The 16925-nt window shown below is 39.6% G+C and overlaps 1 protein-coding gene across 1 annotated transcript in view; it reads right to left on the bottom strand.

Annotated features, from left to right (window-relative positions):
• Positions 1-8457: 8457 nt before the first annotated feature.
• Positions 8458-16925, bottom strand: part of SNX3 (sorting nexin 3) — a 47218-nt gene continuing 38750 nt past the window's right edge. Inside the window, exons 3-4 of the mRNA XM_019967263.2 lie at positions 10694-10818; positions 8458-9219 (exon numbers count right to left, since the gene is read on the bottom strand). Of these exons, the coding sequence (XP_019822822.1) occupies positions 9114-9219; positions 10694-10818 (231 nt within the window). The 3' untranslated portion in view covers positions 8458-9113. The remainder of the gene's footprint in view (positions 9220-10693; positions 10819-16925) is intronic.

Genomic DNA, 16925 nt, shown 5'->3' with positions numbered 1-16925 from the left:
AGAAAGGAAAGGAAATGTACCGAGAAAGCTAAGTAATGACAAAGCAGCAGTGTCTACGTGTGCCAAGAAGGGATGACCATTCCAGTTTTATAACCAAATTTTCTTAAAATGTTTAGCTTTCTTTTAGATCACAGTAATGAGTCTCTGCCTGCACTGGCCTCTTTGATAACAACACTGGCATCAAGGCAACCGTGTGAGCACAAGGGACAATGCTGCCCAGGAGGCCGGAGGCTCCAGCTGTCGGGGAGGATGTTCTGGTCTGGGCCCTGGCCTGACTGCCAACAGTCTGTGCAATCCATATGGGAGACAGCATTGCACAGGCACAAGCTTTAAAATCAGAAAGACCTGGATATGTATCCCAGTGTTACTTTTTTCTGGCTCTGTGACCTTGGACAAATTACTTATACTGTCTCAGCTCTTCTTTTGGTAAAACGAGGATAACATTTTGAGGTTTAAGTGAGGTGATAGATGTGAAAAGCCCAGGCTGAAACCTAAGCTCTCAATCGATGGTTGGTTGTTTCCCAGTCTCCCTCTCATGTATGACCACCAGGTGAACCCATCCCATGCCATGCAGTCTTAAGCACATCGAAATCATGTTCTGTGACAGGAGGGTTCCAAATTTTTTATACCGAGGGTTCCTAACCTTTTTGTGCCAAAGATCCCTACTCAGATGTTGATAAAAGCATAAAACACATAGGAATACAAAAAGAAACCCATTTGTTGAAATACATTTATTCAAGTATTTTTTTTAACCTGTGAAAAATATGTGCCTTTCTTTAACACATTAAATAAGATCTCGGTATGGGTCTAATCACTACAGTAGTTTTCAAACAGAATATTTCAAGATCTGCAGCATTGTATGTGATATAACCTATCTGCATTTTTAAATTGGTGACAATCACAAGTTATGCTTAACTGCTACTCTGGTTTGCTCCTATTTTCATAATGAAAAAATGCTACGTTTCAGTTAGAGAAAACTAAATATAAAGATGCAACTTTTTTTCCTATCCAAATTCAGACATCAGGTTAAGAACTCAGCTTTGATCAAATATCACCACCTCTGGCCTCGATAATTTTGTCAATCAAAAGCTGTCAAACCAGCGCTCCTTTATCTTACTCTTTCCCTCTGGCTTCATTCAAGATTTTCTTTTGGTCTTTGGTTTTCTGCAGGCTTCCCTGATAGCTCATTTGGTAAAGAATCCACCTGTGATGTGAGAGATCCCGGTTCAATTCCTGGGTCAGGAAGATCCCCTGGAGAAGGGATAGGCTACCTACTCCAGTGTTTTTGGGCTTCCCTTGTGGCTTAGCTGGTAAAGAATCCACCTGCAATGCAGGAGACCTGGGCTTGATTCCTGGGTTGGGAAGATCCCCTGGAGAAGGGACCAGCTACGCATTCCAGTACTATACAGTCCACAGGGTCCCAAAGTGTCAGACATGTCTGACTTTCACTTTCATATTGATTTTTTTGCAGTTAGAATATGATATGCCTGTGCTGTTTTGTTTTGAATTTATCTTGGTATTTTCTCAGCTTTTTGGATCTGTGGTTTGTTGTCTTTAAGTTTGGTAAGTTCTCAGCCATTTAGAACTTAAAATATTTATTTTGCTCTGTCCTTTCTGGTATTCCAGTTACACATGTGTTATACCTTTTGCAATGATCTCACAGTTTTTGGAAGTTTTGTTGTTTATCTGTTGTTTACTTTTTGTGTTTCAGTTTGGGCAGTTTCTACTGATATATCTTAAAGAAAGAAAGAAAGAAAGAAAGAAAGAAAGTCGCTCAGTCGTGTCCGACTCTTTGCGACCCCATGGACTGTAGCCTACCAGGCTCTTCCGTCCATGGGATTTTCCAGGCAAGAATACTGGAGTGGGTTGCCATTTCCTTCTCCAGGGGATCTTCCCGACCGAGGGATTGAACCCCAGTCTCCCGCATTGTAGGCAGACGCTTTACCATCTGAGCCATATCTTAAGATGCACTTATTTTATGTTGAGTCTACTGATGAGCCCATTAAAAGGCATTCTTCATTTTTATGACAGTGATTTTGATCTCTAGTATTTCCTTTGAGTCTTAAAGTTTCTACTTCTCTAATTACATTACCCTTCTGTTCTTGAATGTTTCCCCCCCCATTAAAACTTTTAACATATTAATCAGTTATTTTAAATTCTCTGTTTGATAATTCCAATGTCGTATTTGACTCCGGTAGCATATATGACTTTGGTTCTGATGATTGCTTTCTTTCTTCTGAATGTTTTTTCTTGTTTTTTGGCATACCTTGGAATTTTTTGTTGAAAGCCACATATGTTGCACTAGATAATAGAAACTAAAATAAATGGGCCTTCTCTGTTTAAGATTTATGATTATCTGGCTAGGGAGTGGACTTGTTTAATGTTTGCTCTGATTTTAGGTACCAGAGGCTTCAAATTACTCGTTTCTATGCTTTTCTCTTTCTTAACTCTAGGTTTCCTTCCTCCTCAGAGTCTGTCTGGCAGCTTTCAGCTATAATCCACTGTTATACTGGAGCCCTGGTGTGGTGTGGTGCTACAGTGGGAGGCAAGAGCACATTCTATAGTTCCTAGATGTCCAGGGTCCAGTGGGCCTGCGGCCTTCACAGGTGTCTCCAGTGGCACAGCTTCCCCCTTCCCCGTTTCCTCCCTTCTCTGGCTGCAGCATTTCCTTAAAGTCTTGACCTCTGTTGACCATGTTTTATTTTTCCTTTAGGTAAGATAGGAAGGCTAGAGGTGTGGGAGGAATGCCCTTCCCTCATCAGGGAGGGATAAGGCTCTGGCAAAGGCTTATCCTGGAGGATAGGCCTTTGTAACGGGCTTTCCTGGTTGGTCAGCGGTAATGCCTGCAATGCAGGAGACACAGGTTCAATCCCTGGGTCAGGAAGATCCTTGGAGGAAGGCATGGCAACCCACTCCAGTATTCTTGCCTGGAGAATCTCATGGACAGAGGAGCCTGACGGGCTCCGAAGAGTTGGACACAACTGAAGCGACTGAGCACACACACGCACGGGCCTTTGTAACAAAGCAGATTCTGGTTTCACACTGATTATTCATCTCCTCTTCCTGTCAGAGACATAAGGGATCTGTCTTGATCTTCCCTGTGGAAATCTGGTGGGGTTCCTGGAGGTCCAGCCTAGGTACATGTGGGGGCCCCTCTAAGACTGTGGTCTCCAGGAGTTACTCTCATGCTAGACCACACTCGTGTGTGCACGTTCAGTCGCTTCAGTTGTGTCCAACTCTTTGCGACCCTATGGACTGTAGCCTGCCAAGCTCCTCTGTCCATGGGATTCTTCAGGCAAGAATACAGGAGTTGGTTGCCATTTAATTCTCTAGGGGATCTTTCCAACCCAGGGATCAAATCCATGTCTCTATGCCTCCTGCATTGGTAGGTGGGTTCTTTACCACCAGTGCCACCTGGGAAGGTCACAGTCAACCTCCACAAATTCGGTATCACAGTATGTGTGATCCTACCAGTTTGTGACTAGCAGTTCCTGCTCAGAGGTAAACAGATTTTGACCATGTCTGTCTAGATGAGCATGTCATTCCAGATTTGAGGGTGGAGGTTTGCTCTGCAACCTCCATTCTCTGATGGGGGTGCCTAAGATAAGGTGGGTCACTGATTTTTTCACTTTGTCGAGCTTTTCCTTGTTGTGAAGCCAAGGATGCCAACTTTCAAGCTTTTTACACTTTGGGGCTGAAACTCAAGTGGCATTTATTTTAAATGACCATTTCCCTCCCTCCACTTGAACTCATGTGTCCCTTCCCTCCTCACATTTGCCGTGTCTTCTGTCTGTACCTTGTGAGTCTTTTCATGACAGTGTCCTAGCAAGACTGAGTTTCTTGAGAAAGGGCCTTTGTTAACCTCTTGTGTATGTTTACACTTTACTCATGTAAAATGCTTAGTGTTGCTGTTCGATTTTGCTGAGTCACTTCCATTTATGTCACTCATTCTAAAAGGCATCTGTGGTGAGGTGGTACCCAGCACCCTGAAAACTTCCTTTTGGGCTTTTAAACAAATTGTCCTGGTCTCCAAAATCAAGGTCTTATTTTCTTAGCAAGGTCAGAATAAGGCAAACTTCATTTACTATAAATCAAGATTTACAAAAGTAATTTCTCAAGATAAGTCCTGACTTTTTCTTAATTTCCTGATTTCTTTTCATAATGATCTAGTCAGGTTAAGATCAAATCGAACCAAATTCCAGGAAATCAAAGGGCCTTCTAGCTAAGTGCCCAAACATGGCTATTTCAGAATTACCTGCGAAGCTTTAAAAAAAAAAAAAAAAAACCTGGATAGTCTTAAACAGTAATTGTGGTACACAGCTAAGTTTAGGAGTGTTAAGATACTTCTGATCAGTTACCTCTGCATGCCCCAAAGCACTTTTTATACTTACAATTACAATCACACTAAAAAACAAAACCAATTCACATTCACTCATGCTTATCCTAGAGGACCCTGGAAATGTTACTGGAAATTCACCCTGTCACTCAATCCATACATCTATTGAGCATTAAATAAAGGCTGGGTAGGTACCAAGTCACAGGCCTGGTCCTAAGAAAGAAGTGCACCAAGGCATGGCTTTTAGAGGCAGACATCTTTCTAGTGTTAATCTAGAGCCATAACATCCTGGGTAACCTTGGGCATATTACTTAAGCTTGCAGAGCATCAGTCTTCTCATCTGTAAAGGAGAATATTATTTACTTTATAAGGAATTGTATGACAGAGATCATAAAGGAACTATCAAGGAAGACATACTCTATCCTCCTAAAATAGTTTCTAACTTGTTTCCCAGTCCAAACACTTGTATATTCTAATAATCACAGCTAGAACTTCCAGATGTTCAAGCTGGTTTTAGAAAAGGCAGAGGAACCAGAAATCAAATTGCCAACATCTGCTGGATCATCGAAAAAGCAAGAGAGTTCCAGAAAAACATCTATTTCTGTTTTACTGACTATGCCAAAGCCTTAGACTGTGTGAATCACAATAAACTGTGGAAAATTCTGAAAGAGATGGGAATACCAGACCACCTGACCTGCCTCTTGAGAAACCTATATGCAGGTCAGGAAGCAACAGTTAGAACTGGACATGGAACAACAGACTGGGTCCAAATAGGAAAAGGAGTACATCAAGGCTGTATATTGTCACCCTGCTTATTTAACTTACATGCAGAGTACATCATGAGAAACGCTGGACTGGAAGAAGCACAAACTGAATCAAGATTGCCGGGAGAAATATCAATAACCTCAGATATGCAGATGACACCACCTTATGGCAGAAAGTGAAGGGGAACTAAAAAGCCTCTTGATGAAAGTGAATGAGGAGAGTGAAAAAGTTGGCTTAAAGCTCAACATTCAGAAAACTAAGATCATGGCATCTAGTCCCATCACTTTATGGGAAATAGGTGGGGAAACAGTGGAAACAGTGTCAGACTTTATTTTGGGGGGCTCCAAAGTCACTGCAGATGGTGACTGCAGCAATGAAATTAAAAGATGCTTGCTTGCTCCTTGGAAGGAAAGTTATGACCAACCTACATAGCATGTTCAAAAGCAGAGACATTACTTTGCCAACAAAGGTCCGTCTAGTCAAGGCTATGGTTTTTCCAGTAGTCATGTATGGATGTGAGAGTTGGATTGTGAAGAAAGCTGAATGCCGAAGAACTGATGCTTTTGAACTGTGGTGTTGGAGAAGACTGTAAATAAGATCCAACCAGTCCATCCTAAAGGAGATCAGTCCTGGGTGTTCACTGGAAGGACTGATGCAGAAGCTGAAACTCCAATACTTTGGCCACCTCATGCAAAGAGTTCACTCACTGGAAAAGACCCTGATGCTGGGAGGGATTGGGGGCAGAAGGGGACGACAGAGGATGGGATGGCTTGATGGCATCACCAACTTGATGCACAGGAGTTTGGGTAAACTCCAGGAGTTGGTGATGGACAGGGAGGCCTGGCGTGCTGTGATTCATGGGGTCACAAAGTGTCGGACATGACTGAGCGACTGAACTGAGCACTCAGAGCAGTTAACCTATAAACCAGGCAGTGTGCTAAGCTCTCTGTCCATCCACACCTTAAACAAATTTTATCTGTAAAGACTTACGGGCGAGGAGCCTTCTCCTTTCATTGGCTATATTCATCCAAAACGGGCAAAGCAAGCTGAAGCACAGGAATGGCCCTTAATGAGAGGGCTGAGTTAAAAAAAAAGGATGTAATAAAAAGAAGATGCTCTCGGGTATCCAGCCCAGAGGTCATCATCACTACTGAGGGTCACCACAGCAGAACCGCCCAGCAGGAAACCAAATACCAGATAAACCTATTCAGGAACTGCCAGGGGCTTAGTGGTATCATTTGCTGTGGCTAATGCTTCATCTGTGATTCCCACTGCCATTAGCTAACTATCATTAAGCCTTTATATGTTTTAGGAACTGCTGTTCTGTGGATTTTACATTTGGTCTTCAACAATTGTTAAGTTACCAATAGTACCACTGCTGTTGAAATTTTACATCTGGCAGAAGTTGGGACAAGGTGATAATTTACTGAGAGGACACAGAGCTGGAGACTCTTGCTGCATAACTCACTGCCAATTCACCTTCTTTTAGGAAGACTCTTTATGGGCTTCTAGAAACGTCTGTTACCTGAGTTGACAGCACCTGCACTTTTAGTTCACAGGGTTAAAGGTGTTGTAGTTTTTTTGGAGCTTTTAAAAAAATTTTATTTTTGGCTGTGCTGGGTCTTAATTCTGTTGAGTGGGCTTTCTCTAGTTGTGGTGAGTGGGGGCTACTCTTGGTTGCAGTGTGTGGGCTTGTTGTGGTGGTGGCGTCTCTTGTTGTGGATCAGTCTCTAGGCACACAAGCTTCAACAGTTGTGGTTCACAGGCTTAGTTGCTCTGCGACATGTGGGATCTTCTGGGAACAGGGATTGAACCCATGTCTTCTGCATTGGCAGGTAGATTCTTACCACTGTACCACTATAGAAGTCCAAAGATATTGTTTTAATGCAGACCGTGGTTTCAGTTCTTTAAGAAACAACAGTGAGATATATCCTCCTACATTAGGTAAAAACATGTTACCTAGAATAAATCACCTTTCATCTGACTTTAAACCTTCAACTTTCTAAAAGCATGCCTGCCCTAAGGAAACTGTAGAGATTAAAAGTAAGCAAGGCCAATAAATAAATAAATAAAAGTAAGCAAGGCCAGTACAACCAATCCTAAATCACACTATTCTCTTGTCTATAAATGATCAAAATCAAAAGAATTCCACACTGAGTAGAAACGTTAGCACTGTTGACATTTTCCTGTTGTGGGAAGCAGTCCTGTGTACATTGTATGGAGTTGAGTAGCATCTTTAACCTTCTGCCTGCTAGATTCCAGTAGCATTTCCCGGTTGTGACAGCCAAAAAAGTCTTGCTATATTGCCAAATGTTCCCCAGGAGGCAAAATCACCCATACTTTGGAGGAATTACTGAGTTTAGCAAAGCTACTGTTAACTCTGTTCTGCATGCCAAAAACTTTCAATTTTACTACATACCGAAAACTTTTGATGTTACTGACCACCTTTTACTGCTCTCAGTGAAACACAATTCACATGCTATTTATTCTGTACCTTAATTTACAGTAATTGAAATGTCCAGTATTATGCAACTGTGACATATATAAGCAATAAAACATACTAGGGCAGCTCTGACTTCTTCCTATGACAGCGATCTGCTTTGGGGGACATCCTGGGTATTAGGCCAAGGCCTAAGCTGGTTTTCTCTGAAATGGACTGATCTGTCTCTATAGGAGACACATCTGGAGTGTGAGGGAAAACCTTCCTTACCTTGGAGTTTAACTCTAGGTCACAATGGGTCTCCAAACCTCCAGATATAGTACAGATTCAAATTAGAGACCACATTCTGGCTGCAACACAAGTTAGGCAGCAAGGAATCCTTCCTGCATTTTCTGGTTATACAAGTCAGGCTAGAACACTGTTTGAGGCCCTCTCCCTTGGTTAGAGGAGAAGAGGAGAAAATGTGCCACTTCCTAAACCAAATTAGAAAGCATGGATCTGCTAAGAAAATGTTATTACACTCTTGCTAAGTTTGTTTAAATAAGTCACTCAGATGAGCTAGGAAGAAAATTCTTCTGAAAAATAGGAGGCATGCTACTGACTTATCTTAAAAGGATTTCTGAATAGAATGACTTCAGATTATAAGAGCATTTTCCAAATACACAAAGTGCTTCATAATGACTCAATAAGCTTTAAGGAATGCTTTTTCTAGTACATCACATTTTTGTTGTTGTTGTGTAAAAGAAAATACCTCCATTCAAAGGGTAGTAGAATATTTGATATCACCACTGTTTAAAGAGGAATGGAGTTACAGGAATGAGAAGTATATAATTAGTAAATAATCCCTCTCAGCAAGTGAGTTAAGTAGGAAAGCCTTCTGAAGAGAGAAAAGAAAAACCAGAGGCAACACAATCAGTGCATATCAGAAATGCATTTTTATTTTTATTTGAAAACAACTTAAATTTTTAGACAAATGATTTTAGTATATAAATTTGATTTTGTTTTTATACAGAATATAAAGATTTCCCTCATTGATCTTCCATGTGAAGGGTATTACAAGCCTGAAGGGAGATACTCTCTGCATACAAGCATGTATCTTACGTGTAGGGAACTGGAAACCAATGTGTAGTGCTTCCACACATAAATTAGGTCAAGTGACACCACATATTAAAAAGGGGTAAGAGAAATATTCTATTAATTGGATTCAAGAAGCAAACAAGACACAAAAAACTGCAGGTAAGACCAAGTGAGTAAGTTTAGTTAGGACACTGCAGGTTATACTGGAGCAACAGGTTTGTGAAGCTAGAGTATATACCACATTAAAACAGCAAGAAAGAGCTATTTATATAGAAAGGTTGGAATGAGGGATTTTTCACTAAAGCAAATTAACTTCTTGTCAACTGCCAAAACAAAACAAAACAAAATTGAGCGTATGAGTGTTAGTATACTGAAGGCATATTATACCAGTTTTTTGTGCAGCATGCTAAAGTTAGTTAGAACTTCTTCACTGGTGCATATGAATCATTAAGTCATGGAAAGTTTTTTTTTTTCCCCGCCCCTTCTTGTGAAATTTCAGGCATGTCTTATTTTAGATGGAGTATAGCTTTTATCTATAATTTCATCCTGTAAAAACATGTGAAGACAACGTTCATTCTGTGCCAGAGGGTGACCAGCGACCCTAGAAATAAAAAATACAAGTTCAGTCCAATTTTTATAAAAGCAGGGCAGGGGGACCAAACATACACATTTTAAGATTAGGAAACATGAACAATTTAGTAACAGTGTTACTCTGGACAGCCCATAGAGCTATGGTCTATCTAGTGAGTAACTATGTATTTGCTTTCCTTCTGTCTGTAAGGGTAATTTAGAAAACATTTAATCACTAGCTTTACACTGTCTCTGGCAATATGTACCCAGATAGCTTCTTTATATATTAGTTGGTGAATTCATAAGAAACCTAAATGAATTTTAATGTTAAAAGTGAAACAATGTCATTGATTCAAAGAATACATTTTAAAGAAGAAAAAGATATAGGATCACAAGTTCAATAAAATCCCCATATACTAAGAAACAAGCACAAATGTGCAATTTGGGGGTTTGGTTTTTTTTTTTGCTTGCTTTTCAAGGTTTCTATCAGAACAAATATAAAACCAGACTGGGCAACCAGACTTTATTTCAGAATTTAAAAACTTCCAAGCTAGCACTGCCTTTTCCAAAAAGAAAGTAGACAATGAAGGTTGTGTGCTATATCAGATAACTAAAAGTTAAGGGCTTTGTGTAACTTTCCCTGTTTACCACTCACAGATCTTCAAATTACTAGATAAAAAAGTACTGCTAATAAATAAGCTCACACAACAGTATTCTCTAGGATTTGACTTTATGTGGCCAAACTTAAGGCCAAATGCACAATTACAGTGAGCCCTTTGCAGGCGTAACTCTTCCTATAATTTTGGCTTTTAAAAAACAGCTATATTTAGAGAACTCTCTGGTGGTCCAGTGGTTAGGACTCTGTGCTTTCACTGCTGGGGAAACTAATAGTTCAATCCCTCGCTGGGGAACTAAGATTGAGCAAGTTGAGAAGTGCAGTCAAAACAAAACAAAACACTGTATCTTAAATAGGAATAAAAAAAGCTAGAGGTTGATTTTATTAGAAGTTTCTAAAGTAAAAGATAAATGATACAATCTTTTACATTTTCAAAAGTATATATTTTGCCATGAAAATGTAAAATGTGCAGCTTTTACACAAGACATGCTGATAATACCTTCCATCTGCAAACAAAATGACTGCAAGTGTATTGTTCATGCTAGAACATACCTTAAATCAAAAAGAATCATAAGTAAAACTATTTTTTAAATGCTGTAATTTTATATGTAATTGGCATAAATTAACCAAGAAAAACATACAAAACTCAGATCAACAAAAAGATACTCATATCACTCGTAAGTTTAATATTTAGCACATAATATTCAATTTGTTATATATTTTTACTTTGTTTAAATGATACAAAAAAGTTAGAAGATGACCAAAAGGAAAAAGTAGTATTTGTTTGATATCTAAATTACTAGCAAAAAAAAAAAAAATTACTAGCAGTCACCTAAAGAATCTCAGAACACTATTCACTCTTAGACCTTGAGGAACAGAAAGCACTTACTTGTTTATAAACTGCTCCAACCCTTGCTTCCTTTCTTCAATGAAATTGTCATCAAATATGCCATCATCTCCTCTAAAAGGAAGTTGACGCAAAAATGCCTTCCCAGGGAGTGGGGGGACTACAACCTAAAACATGGTAAGAAAGTTCTTGAACAACATGCTGGCTGAAATGGGAAAATTTGTAGAGCACAACACGAAGACAAAGTATATCTTCACTATGAGAGCTATCCTACTGTCAAACTAGTTTAAATATACATAATATAAATATATATAATGTATTTATAATTATAATGTAAATTATAAATAATTTATAATTAATTAATAATATAAAAGGGACTCAATAAAAATACACTGAAAAATGATTTAGTGTTTTGGAGGCAAGATAAACAAAATGTCAGAATAGTCCATCAGGCCAAAGCTCCTCAATGGCTTAATTTTCATTTTTCCTGGACTTACCAAAGCACAAGTATACAAAGGGAATAAGCAACACTGAAATAAAGGCTACCATGCCCCTCAAACAGTTTTGATGTTGCTTGGCGAGAACACTGCTTTATTACAATGGTAATTGTAGAGATCGATCTGAACTCCCAATTAAATGAGGAAGTAAAATATTAACAATGTTCTTTCTGGCATGGGCAGATAAGAATTCTGTGGTCAATTTCTTCCACTTCACACTATCTGCATATAATCTTTCCTGCCTGCATTTGAGGTAATGACAAAATAACCAATAATTACTACTTGTTGCCACTCTTCTACGGAGAAGGCAATGGCACCCCACTCCAGTACTCTTGCCTGGAAAATCCCATGGACAGAGGAACCTGGTAGGCTGCAGTCCATGGGGTCGCTAAGAGTCTGACACGACGGAGCGACTTCACTTTCACTTTTCACTTTCATGCACTGGAAAAGGAGATGGCAACCTACTCCAGGTTCTTACCTGGAGAATCCCAGGGATGGAGGAGCCTGGTAGGCTGCTGTCTATGGGGTGGCACAGAGTCAGACACGACTGAAGCGACTTAGCAGCAGCATTACTAGGCTAAGAAACAATCAACTTTCTCACAAACCCATTATCCTACCTTTCCCCAAAGACCTGTCATTTCTTCTTCTACAATAAAGGAACATCCCAAATTTTCCCTGTCAAAGCCTAGCTTTCCTTGAGGGACAACTTATGACTGATCTCCCTCTTCTAGGAATTACCTGGACCTCAAATATTTGTTTAAATGCTGCTGCTGTTTCTTCAGTCACTAAGTTATGTCTGACACTTTGCAACTCCATGGATGGTAACCCTCCTCTGTCTGTGGGATTTCCCAGGTAAGAATACTGGACTGGGTTGCCATTTCCTTCTCTGGGGGATCTTCCCAACCCAAGGATTGAACCTGTGTGTCCTGCTTGGCAGGCGGATTCTTTATCACTGAGTCACCTGGGATGCCCCTGAATTAAATAGTACCTAGCTATTTATTTCACAGGTTCGTCAGGTTCTCTATCCCAGAATTTCTCAACCATGGCACTATTAACATGTTGAACTAGATAATGTACTGGGGGGAAGGGTTTCTTGTACACTGTAGAATACCTATTCAACAGCATCCCGGACCTCTACCCACTAGATTGTCATCAGTAGGCACTCGACACAGATAGGTGTGACTATCACAGTGGTCTCCAGACACTGTCAAATGTCTTCCTGGGGGAGAAAACTACCCCTCCTGGAGAGCCACCAATCTATCCTATTAATGCCTTCAAATCACGGACCCTTGTCTCAGGCTTCTTATGGTTATTTTAAGGAAAGCTGGGCATACAGAGAAGTTCAAATATCTGTTAAATGACTAACCACTTAGGTGAATCCTTATCTTACATTAAAACAGAGAAAAGGTGTAGGCAAACAATTCACACAAGAAAAAATATAAACAGTAAACACCAGTAATAAAATTATACATATTCTAAGAGGTAAAATCTAAAACCCTTGATGAAGAGTTTCTATCCTAAAACAATAATTCAACAAGGTAAAAAAGGGAAAGATTACACAACTTCTTACACATGCACAAAAAACAAAGAGTAAAAAAGAAACACAAAACCAATGCCCTACATAAACTTTGTAATTCCTTCCTAGATCTACTCTTCCCAGGTGCCAGTGATTAAGACATCTAAAGATTTGTCATCATAAGTTTGCTTTAGCAATCTTAAGTCTCTCCCTTATATTATAAAAGCATTTGTCAAGTTGAAGATTTGAAACCTGCAGGTAACTACAACTGAAAACCGGATTATGACCACTAGCTGTGCTCCAACAGAAATAGCTATATGATGGGCAGGGAAAAACATCTATATCTATAAAGCTATTATTAAAAAAAGGAATCTAGAACTAGTGCATTAAAGAAATGACCACCATTAATTCAGGGAAGAATTTAGCATGGAATTTAAAGATTACTGTGTATTATCATCAACAGAGACATACTTTTACTAATACTCAAAATACTCATTGAATTGGATGGTGATGATGTAGGCAACAGGATTAATCACCTACAAAAATCATAAGTGGTTTGTTAACAAAGATCTTCAACACCAAACTATTTTTGCTTAAGCAGTCTGAAAAGATCTACTTAGAATTCTCACACCAATTTAAAAAGTCAGGAGTCTGATGATATGTATGTATATGTGGGCAAGATGAGGACAGGAGGATATCTGGCCAGCATAATATAGTAAAAACATACTGAAATAAAAGCTAAAAAATTAAACCATAATGACTAATAAACACAATAAATGTCACCAACTTTCTCATCTAGTATAACAGATCTTAAGTAGAAGTAGTAATATATAAACAAAACAACTTGATTAACTGTTCTTAGCAATTTTGTTGTTCAGTTGCTCAGTTGTGTCCAACTCTTTGTGACACCATGGACTGCAGCATGCCAGGCCTCCCTGTCCTTCACTATCTCCTGGAGCTTGCTCAAACCTATTGAGTCCAATGGACTCAATGAGTCCATTGAGTTGGTGATGCGATTCAACCATCTCATCCTCTGTCATCCCCTTTTCCTCCTGCCTTCAATCTTTCCCAGCATCAGGGTCTTTTGTAATGAGTCAGCTCTTCGCATCAGGTGGCCAAAGTATTGGAGCTTCAGCTTCGGCATCAGTCCTAATGAATATTCAGGGTTGATTTCCCTTAAGATTGACTGGATTGATCTCCTTGCAGTCCAAGGGACTTTCAAGAATATGCTAATGAAAATACAACTTTCACACAGGTTAAATGCCCAAAATAAAAAACTGATTTAATGTTAGAAGTGAAGTACTATGCTTCAAAGGACATCATCAAGTGAAAACAATCCACAGGATGGGATAAGATTTTTGCAAATTGTAAATATAATAAGAGACTTCTAAGAGCTTCTTTTTAATATATTCTATATACAACTCAATAATAAAAGAAACTCAATTAAATGGGCAAAGGATCTGAAAAAAAAATTTCTCCACCAAAATAATGGCTGATACATAAGTACCTGAAAAGATGATCATCATTAGGCATCAGGAAAATGAAAACCACAAGGAGACACCATTTCATACATGCTAAGAAAGCTATAATAAAGAAATTACTAACACTAAGTGTTGGTGAGGACATGGAGAAAAGTGGAACCTTAATACACTGTTGGGGAAAATGTAGCTACTTTGGAAAACAGTCTGGGAATGCCTCAAAAAGTTAAACAGTTATCATATGGCCATAAATCCACTCCTAGGTATATCAGTTCAGTCGCTCAGGCGTGTCCAACTCTTTGCGACCCCATGGACTGCAGCACACCAGGTTTCCCTGTCCATCACCAACTCCCGGAGCTCACTCAAACTCATGTCCATTGAGTCGGTGATGCTATCCAACCATCTCATCCTCTGTCGACCCCTTCTTCTCCACCTTCAACCTTTCCCAGCATCAGGGTCTTTTGTAATGAGTCAGTTTTTCGCATCAGGTGGCCAAAGTATTGGAGTTTCAGCTTCAGCATCAGTCCTTCCAATGAATATTCAGGACTGATTTCTTTTAGGATTGACAGGCTGGATTTCCTTGCAGTCCAAGAGACTCTTAAGAGTCTTCTCAAACACCACAGTTCAAAAGCATCAATTCTTTGGCGCTCAGCTTTCTTTATAATCCAAGTCTCACATCCATACATGACTACTGGAGAAACCATAGCTTTGACTAGACCTTTGTTGGTAAAGTAATGTCTCTGCTTTTTAATATGCTGTCTAGGCTGGTCATAGCTTTTCTTCCAAAGAGCAAGCATCTTTTCATTTTATGGCTGCAGTCACCATCTGCAGTGATTTTGGAGCCCAAGAAAATAGTCTCTCACTGTTTCCATTGTTTCCTCATCTATTTGCCATGAAGTAATGGGACCAGATGCCATGATCTTAGTTTTCTGAATGTTGTGTTTTAAGCCAGCTTTTTCACTCTTCTCTTTCACTTTTATCAAGAGGCTCTTTAATTCTTTGGTTTCTGCCATAAGGGTGGTGTCATCTGCATATCTAAGGTTATTGATATTTCTCCCAGCAATCCTGATTCCAGCTTGTGCTTCATCCAGCCCAGCATTTCTCATGATGTACTCTGCATATAAGTTAAATAAGCAGGGTGACAATATACAGCCTTGATGTACTCCTTTCCCGATTTGGAACCAGTCTGTTGTTCCATGTCCAGTTCTAACTGTTGCTTCTTGACCTGCCTACAGATTTCTCAGGAGGCAGGTCACATGGTCTGGTATTCCCATCTCTGGAAGAATTTTCCACAGTTTGTTGTGATCCACACAGTCAAAGGCTTTGGCGTAGTCAATAAAACAGAAGTAGATGTTTTTCTGGAACTCTTTTGCTTTTTCAATGATCTAGCGGATGTTGGCAATTTGATCTCTGGTTCCTCTGCCTTTTCTAAATCTAGCTTGAACATCTGGAAGTTCACGGTTCACATACTGCTGAAGCCTGGCTTGGAGAATTTTGAGCATACCCAAGAGATACAAGAGTTATATAGCTAAGATATACAAACACATGTCCATGCAAAAACCTGTCCATGAATGTTCACAGCAGCATTATTCACAATAGTCAGAAAGCAGGAAAAACTCAAATGTCTGCCAATGATAAATGTGTAAATAAAAAATGATATATCCATACAAAAGAATAAATAAATGAAGTAGTGATTAACAATACAACAGGATGAACCCTGAAAACACACTCAGTGAAAAAAGCCAGACAGAAAAGACTACATATTCTATGCTTCTATTTATACAAAATGCCCAGAACAGGAAAATCCATAATGAAAGAAAATTAGTGGTTGTGAAAGGCTGGGTGAGGAGAAATCAGTAATGATCACTAATGGGTATGGTGTTTCTCTTAGAGAGAGATTACAATGTCCTAAAACTGACTGTAGTAATGGTTGCACAACTCTGAATATACTAAGAACCATTAGACTTAATGGTAAGAATTAAGAATTAATACACTTTAAACTGGTGAGTTGTGGACTTCCTTTGTGGCACAGTGGACAGGAACCTGTCTGCTGGTGTGGGGGACACAGGTTCGATCCCTGGTCTGGGGAAGATTTCACATGCCGCAGAGCACTAAGGCTGTGCACCACAATAACTAAACCCATCCTCTACAGCCTGAGAGCCTAAAGCCTGTGCTCCACAACAAGAGAAGCCACCTCAATGAGAAGCCCACACACGGCAACAAAGAGCAGCCCCCGTTCGCTGCAATTAGAGAAACCCATGCGCTGCAATGAAGACCCAGGGCCAAAAATAAATGAATGTAAAAACTGGTGAATTGTATGGCATGTGAGTTATGTCAATAAAGCTGTCATGAAAAAAAGTGACATATACATTTATGGAATGCTTATTAAACACTCCAGTAGGCCAGGTACTATGTTAAGCAAAGTCAAAAGCCTATCAAGATACTTCTTATCATAAATCAGACAGAAAAAGACAAATATTATATGATCCCACTTTTGTGTGGAATCTAGAAGAGTTGAACTCATAGAAACAGAGAGTAGTAGTAATAGATTAGTTGTTTTCACGGGTTGGAGGGTAGGGGAAATAGGGAGATATTGGTCGAATGGTACAAACTTTCAGTTAAAGAATGAGTAAGTTCTGGAGATCTGTGTGCTGTGCTGTTGTAAGTTGTTTCAGTCACGTCCAACTCTGTGACCCCATGGACTATAGCTCAGAAGGCTCCTCTCTCCATGGGATTCTCCAGGCAAGAATACTGGAGTGGGCTGCCATGCCCTTCTTCAAGGG

Source organism: Bos indicus, chromosome 9, assembly GCF_029378745.1.
Source record: "Bos indicus isolate NIAB-ARS_2022 breed Sahiwal x Tharparkar chromosome 9, NIAB-ARS_B.indTharparkar_mat_pri_1.0, whole genome shotgun sequence".
Lineage (NCBI taxonomy): Eukaryota > Metazoa > Chordata > Mammalia > Artiodactyla > Bovidae > Bos > Bos indicus.
Note: the sequence above shows the minus strand (reverse complement) of the source record. Positions and strands in the feature narration are given on the sequence as shown.